At 43.6% G+C, this 7,640-nt stretch overlaps 1 protein-coding gene across 13 annotated transcripts in view; it reads left to right on the top strand.

Annotated features, from left to right (window-relative positions):
* The window catches only part of tcf7l2 (transcription factor 7 like 2), a 109,482-nt gene that overhangs the window by 266 nt on the left and 101,576 nt on the right, over positions 1–7,640 (top strand). For all 13 annotated transcript variants that reach the window (XM_083787886.1, XM_083787885.1, XM_083787883.1 and 10 more), the window contains exons 1-3: positions 1–363; positions 610–676; positions 856–983. The exon at positions 1–363 is cut by the window's left edge and continues 266 nt beyond it. In XM_083787886.1, the coding sequence (XP_083644012.1) occupies positions 175–363; positions 610–676; positions 856–983 (384 nt within the window). In that variant the 5' untranslated portion in view covers positions 1–174. The remainder of the gene's footprint in view (positions 364–609; positions 677–855; positions 984–7,640) is intronic.

Raw genomic sequence — 7,640 nt, 5'->3', positions numbered from 1 at the left:
TGGGAAACGCCAAATAATACAGACCCTTAAACTTTTTTTTTCTCTTAAAAAACTGGAGATTCTAGATCAGCGCGGTGATCAAGGGTTCTCTACAAAACTTTTAGTTGAGGGGTTGTTGTTTTTTGGTGGTTGCTTTGCTGCTGCTGCTGCTGTTGCTGCTGCTGGTAGGGGAAAATGCCGCAGCTGAACGGCGGTGGAGGGGATGACCTGGGTGCCAACGACGAGATGATCTCCTTCAAAGACGAAGGGGAACAGGAGGAGAAGATCTCCGAGAACTCCTCGGCAGAAAGGGATTTAGCGGACGTCAAGTCGTCGCTCGTAAACGAAACGGAAACAAATCAAAACAGCTCGTCGGATTCAGAGGTAAGTTTTTGGTGTTCTCCCTCTGGAAGTGCAGAGCGAGAGAGAGAAGCCGGGATCCGGGGGGATCGATCGTCCGCTACTGGGTCTTTTTTTTAAGAGGCTCTCTTCCCCGCTTTTTAAGGCTTTTTTGTTAAAAAGCGGCTTTGCGTAAAACGTTGGAAGCAACGCCAACATGAGAGCAAAGTTGTGATCCTTGTCAACACTGCTACATTGTAACGCAATCCCTGTGTTTCATTGCATTTCAAGGCGGAAAGACGGCCTCCGCCTAGATCTGAAACTTTCCGAGACAAAACGAGAGAAAGTTTAGAGGAGGGTGAGTTCCTGCTTTTATTTGTTGTTCACTCATGACTCCTAAAGACATTTTTCCTCACATCGTGGCATTATATGTTGGATTTTTTTTGTAACCCTCTGGATTATGCATTAAAAAAAAAGTTTCCAAGGCACTTGTAAAAGTTTACTTTCTTTTCTGTCTCCCCCCCACCGCCATGTTAGCTGCGAAAAGGCAAGATGGTGGAGGGCTGTTCAAGAGCCCACCGTACCCCGGCTACCCGTTTATAATGATCCCCGATCTCACAAGCCCCTACCTCCCCAATGGATCACTGTCACCCACAGCACGCACAGTAAGTTGATTTATTTATTTACAACCTAAATGTATGTAAACACTCGACACACACTGACACACACACACACACACACACACACACACACACACACGCGCGCGCACGCGCGCGCAAAGTGTCCCTGCACGAGTTAAAAAATAAAACGCAGACATCCAAGTTTCGCAACTCCTTATGAAGAGAGTGTAGTTGGAATGGCATGCATCATGCCCGCCTGCATGCAATGCATGCCCCCCTGCACCGCTGCGTGTCATGTACAGTAATGCATGCATGCACACATGCAGGCTGGCTGTGTAGACTGCTGATGGTTTCCTTTCCCATCCCTCTCACTGCACTAGGAAAAATATTTTTTATTTTGCTGGCAAATGTGGCAATGTGCAGATGAAAGAAAAAAAAAGGAAAAAATCAATTTGACTTTTATTATCGTTTTGACACAATTAAAATAAAAGTATAGAATAAATACAACATGTAATATTTAAACAAACAGTAGCCATTATTAATATTATTCACGTTGTTATTACTATAATTTATTTTGTTCGTGTTTTCTGCAGGCTTATATTATTACAAGCTATTTGTGTGGTTTTTTTTAACCCTCTGGCTTGAGTTTATTTTAACAACCTCATCTAAATGCATTTATTTTACTCAATAGCTCAAATGCATTCCGTCATTCACCAAGGCTTTCTAATGACACTGGCTATTGTAAGCAGTGTAAAGGAATCTCACAAAAGCAGTGTCAGTGTTACAATAATAATAAAAATCAATATGCTAATTAGCTCATTGAAGTAATTTGCATGTGTCAAAATGTATTATGACATTATGCAAGTGTGTGTGTGTCAAAATTTGACACAGTTTCAAAGCATGCACACAGAATTTTGTGTATGAAACATTTCCCCCCATGGATAGGTAATTATATATGTATACTATTATTAATTTATAGAATGGAAATTATAGGATATTAGGATTGTATCGGCATTATCTGCTTCTAAAGAGGAATCCATTGCCTTGGAGGGGGAAAAAAGCATGTGTAATATAAAGCCTTATTTATAAATAAATTCATGTTTAGACGCAATCGGTTCTGCTGTAATTATGCGCACTTACTCATTTGCTCAGCACCTCAGCAGTCCCACTGGGTGATGGCAAATCCTTAAACAGCGTAATTTTCTCAAGCACGAGTATTTTTACCCTCTTTTTTTTTTTTAATGGTTGCAATTACAAGTCTCCGCTTTAGGACCTGTCATCTCCTTTTACAAGGTTAAGGCAAAGACCACGCATTAGGAAATACGATCATCGTCCAACCCCCCCCCCCCCCCCCCCCCCACACACACACACACACACACCAACACCACTACCCACCCACCCCTGATGAAACTGATATTTGTTTCTTCAATTTGTGTGTGTGTGTGCTGTGTACACCTTGAAAATATACTGCATAACTGTGTGACACATAACACGCTCTTTTGTCTCACGCGCAATCTCTGCCTTTTGAATTCAGTACAATCACATCGATTCCCATGTAAAAAGACACAACGTGCAACGTGCAAGGGTTCCTTTGCCATGTCTCTGGGTTCATTTTTTAGTTTTTTAGTTTTAAGTTCATTGTGTGTCTTTTCCCAGCATATGCATGAACAAGGACATTTTGCCATCCTTTCTCTATTACTCAGGGAAGCCTTGTTAAAGGGTACCAGCTGGTATGTTGGATTAGTCACTCATTATTCTCATCAGCACTGACATATGCGCACATTCACAGTGACACATGGATTTCCACGAACACACTCGCTTGTTTGAATGGTTGGGGCTTTCTAGTTTTCCTTTTTGAGATCACCTCGCGACTGTGTGTCCAGTGCAAGTTCTTCGTGAGGTTTTCTTGCTGCGTGCTTATGCAGCACTTAACATGTGCAGTGAGTGATGTACTATCACTGCATGGTGCACTGCTGCGGTGAGACAAATGCTGACCTACGCTATCCCCAAATCCACCCCTGGCACAGGTCTTTTTTGTTGGAAGTTAATTCAGAAATTAAATATTAATTTTTTCATTCATTCTTTGGTCTTTGTTTTCTGTTTAGTGCACCACTGTGACCGTACGCTATTATATCACATGGTTGCCTTTTGACGCCGCTATCTTTAATGGTGTTCACGGGTAATGCCAGCAGCAAATATAATAGCCCACATCGAGTTGTGTGGTATTTTTTACGGTAACCTGCAAAGCAAGGACCCCGACAGTATGATCTGAAATGAAGAATTGTTTTATTGTTTATAATATGAAACAACAGCCCTTTTTTTTGTAGCTTCACAGATGCACTTTAATTTTGAGCTCGGGAGAGCAGGGCTCTTCCTCTTGAGCTTGCAGTGTTCTGACTGGCTCCCACCGTCTTTGGCACCCCATGTGTCCAGCCATCAGGCCTTTGAAGACAGCGGTCGCTGTAATATAAATGTATTAGACTTAAAGCTAGCATAAATAATTCACCTGGACATTGATTAGCTGTCTTTGCTCCCTAACGCATCACAAGGGCTACTGAATATGACTGGTAGAATTGTTCCAATGAGAAGAAATGACTTTCTCTTTCTTGTAGAGGAGGGCTTTGAAATCGGCTGCTTTTCCCTTCAGTTATTTATTTATTTTACTTTTTTTTCCTCCAGCTTTTAGTTGCCGGTTAGGCTGATGCTGCATTATTATTGTACGATTAGTATTCCAAGCTTTAGGTTCTTGTATTTTTTTTATTTAGAATTACATTTTTGTAATCTTATATCAGTAATTTATTTAATGATTATTGATTAATTAATGTTTTGGCATGTCTTTTAGCATTGTATCAAATATACAGGGTATCTCCAAGGCACGAAATTCAAATTAATTTTATTTTCTTCACTTAGCTGGTCGTGATCCTGATCTATGTGAACGTTTTACCGTGTTTCCTGAAATCTTTGTTATTGCATGACTTGAGGGGGTGAAAAAGAAAATCCTCCGTGTGGCAGTTACCATAATTTGTCTGACCTCTGGGAGCCATAACAAGTGAGAATTAGTTTTTCCTACCACCGAAGTCCGAGGAGGCTCACAATTTAGTATCATTTAGCAATTTGACGTGATGCTGTGCCCGGGATTTAAAAGCCCTCCTGCCCTCGTCTCCTATGTCTAAACCTTGCACAAAGGCCTGCTGGATCACTGGGAACAGGTTGAATTGGCGTGGTGGTCTGACTAGCTCACCCCGGGTTCACTTTCTGGTTCTCACTCATTCCTTATCTCCCCATTCCTTCTATCTCTCTCTCTGTGTCTCTCATTCTCTCACTTCTCTCCTCTTGTTTTCTGCCATTGCTAACCTGGGGCTTGTGGGAAAGGCGACGGGTTAACTCCGGTTGCTGTGGGCTAACATCACACCTCAACAGGTCTGGGGAGATGGGAGACAGGAGGGAGACAGGAGGGAGAGAGAGAGAGAGAGAGATAGAGAGAGAGAAGGGGCTCCGGGGGCAGCCAGCTCTCTGGCATCGGGGCTGCAGGGCCGTAAATCCACCGGCTTTATTTACTGCCTTTCGGACTTATGAATGTTAAGATATTTGACGCCACCCCTGGCCCCATAATTCCCCAGGCCTGCAGACTTTTGGCAGAGGTTTTGAGTTTCGACGTATAATTACGAGTAGTTTAAAAAAGAACAAAAAGGGGGGTGGGGTGAGGGTAGGGGGTGGCCGGTGGATGAGCGCAACACCCAGCATCCACTGACTGTACTGTGTAGACGGCTCCCAAAACCCCCAGCATCCACTGACTGTACTGTTTAGAGACTGCTCCCAAAACCCCCAGCATCCACTGACTGTACTGTGTAGATGGCTCCCAAAACCCATGGCCATTTTATTTTAACAACAACGCTGTCGGAAGGCATTGTGCTCTTTGAACAAGAGCGTTTTCTCCTTCTTCCTCTCTTTGTGCGAGTTGTATTTTTGTGGCCGGTGTTTCTCCTGTTATGAGCGATCCACTATGTTAAAAAATAATGTCACTTTCATGTACAATAGCTGACTCTTTTTGAGGTGTGTGTGTGTGTGTGTGTGTGTGTGTGTGTGTGTGTGTGTGTGTGTGTGTGTGTGTGTGTGTGTGTGTGTGTGTGTGTGTGTGTGTGTGTGTGTGTGTGTGTGTGTGTGTGTGTGTGTGTGTGTGTGTGTGTGTGTGTGTGTGTGTGTGTGTGTGTGTGTGTGTGTGAGTGAGTGAAATGGTGGATTAAGGAAATGAACATCCATTGTGCTGTAGCTGCAGAATTTGTCTAGCAGTGTGAGTGTAACACCACCTTCCTTTGTGCTCACATTCACACTGAGCTCTGGGCCCACATTGTCTAATTGACACAGACAGTATCTCTTTAAACACGTTAAGAGCATAAGCATAACAATGGTATATCATATGGATTATGTGTGTTCCGCAATCTAAATGGATTCTGGGTGCAGACTGAGGGGAAAGATAGTTCTAATGCGGATTTAAGGGGATAGGAACCCGCACCTTATCAAATTGGCTTTACATGTTAATGGGGCCTAATTGGTGTCCGCGGGGGGTTTGTGGCGCAACGCGGTCACATTTTGTGCCTCTCCCCGCGAAATGCGCTCCGAATTTACTTGGGAGGTTGCGCTCCCTTTGTCTTGCAAATCACTTTTGTTTACAAAGTATGGTGGTGGAAGCAGTCGTCTCCTCTCCTCCTTCCATTGCTGTTTCTCTCATCCCATGCAGGGAGAAGGGAAAGAAAAGGTCTCTTTTTTTCTTTTACTCGATAAACAGCTATAAAAAAAAGTGCAATCTGTTTTGGATTTGAGGGAGTTAAGTTGGGGAGGGGGGTGTGCATGTGAGTCGGGTAAAGTTTGGCACCATTAAACAAAAATTGGGGCCTGCTAGACATTAGCGGCGCGCAGCACATTCTCGGAGCTTAATTAGTCCGAACTGTAATTGTTCATGGTCTGCCAATAGGAGTAATGCTCAGGAAAAGTGGAGTTGCGCTAAATCGGCCCAGGGTTTTTAAAACAATAAATCACTCGCATATTTGTGCCATGATTCAGATAGAGGCTCGACCTCTCCCATCTCGACATGTGGTAAATTGTAAAGTCAATGAATCGCAGATGTAGGGGAAGGGGGGTGGAGAGAGAGAGAGAGAGAGAGAGTGTGAGAGAGAGAGAGGGGGGGGGCAGTACAGTAAGGTTTTGTTAGCGCCTAGTGAATGAATGGAAAAGATTTACGCAGTAAATATTTACAGAGATGTATATATTTTTTTTCTTCCTCTCGTGAGCAGAGCTTCATTGTGTGATGATGTTGGCATGCTGGGATGTGTGAACGCTCACAGAGACCCCGTGATCCGTTATGCTGTTTTAAACAGCAACACGAGCGCGCGAGAAAGAAAATACTATACGAGTCCATCACGTTTGTGGGCGTGTTTCTAATTAGATATTTAACTAGTGTGATGGGAGTAGTAGTTCCCTGGTGGGAGGCTGAGCTGGGTTTGGGTGTAGCTAGCGTTTAGCTGCACATTCAACCTCCGGCTAGACGCTGGGCCTTTTCTGCTTCTTTCACTCCACATTAATTAAATCACAGAGGCCATTGTTCTTTGTGTCGTAACTCCATTGCGGTATCTAGATTTAGTTTTGTTTGTTGAAAGCAACAGCTATGTTATTTTTTGTCTATGTTGAATGTTTTGTCCGAAGTGCGACTGGTAAAAGCCAGTAGTTCTGAGTTTCTGTGAATACACTTTCACCTTCCCCTGGACTGGCTTTCCTCCTGGGTCAGTGAACCACCGCACTGCACTGTCTGTGTAAGGAGGGGAAAAAAAACTGCATTAGCTTAGCAGCTGTGCACGGGTGCCCCCCCAACCCCCATATATACACCCCTCCCCCATGTCCCCCCTTCCCATAGAGCTCAACACAAAGATGGTACTGTACATCTGGAATGCAACTTTTGTCATCTGTTAAATATAGGCTAGTTCTGCAGCAGGCCCAACGGACTTGGGGCACCCTGAAACATGGAAATCAAATTATTTCCTGGATGTGTGCGTGCGTGTCTGTGTTCGTGCACACACGTGTGTATCTTTTTGCATATAGGCGCCAGATGAATTTTTACCTAATGCATTTGCACAACCCATTATTGCTTTTGATGTAATCAATTAAAAGCGCAGTGTATCGACTTTGGTTAAGTTTAATTTAATTATTTTCAATTATGTTCATTCAAAGATAAGGCACATGAACTTTGCAGTTTTGAATCATAAGGTGTTTTATTTGTCTTCACAGTCTTCACAGTCTTTGAAGAGTTTAACGTGAATCCAGCCCAACCTCACTCCCCAGTCCCCACATTTGAAAGTCCTTACGAATAACAAGCCTTTTTTTTTCTCTCCTTCCTGAATTGCAAAGGGAAGTTACTGCAGCTCTGCATAGTTGTTCCATTCATCACCTTTAAAGCCGTATTTATACTTAGTAGCACACCGGTGTCCCACACCAAAATTAGCTTATCTACAAGCTCGCAACAGATCGCAGTGCGCCATGTTGTGAGCTTGTAGATCGTCTATTTTCAGTGCGGGACACCCACATACAACTCAGGCTTAAGTGGCCCTTGATACAAATGCACATGCTGGCACAGCAGCAGGGGCTGGTAGCTAGGCTGCGTTTTCCTCTCACGTCACCAGCCAATAGACTGGACCCACAGCGTCAATAATG

This window comes from Protomyctophum parallelum (genome assembly GCF_964188405.1).
Source record: "Protomyctophum parallelum genome assembly, chromosome: 17".
In the NCBI taxonomy this organism is placed as follows: Eukaryota; Metazoa; Chordata; class Actinopteri; order Myctophiformes; family Myctophidae; genus Protomyctophum; species Protomyctophum parallelum.
This window is presented reverse-complemented; position numbering and strand designations above follow the sequence as displayed.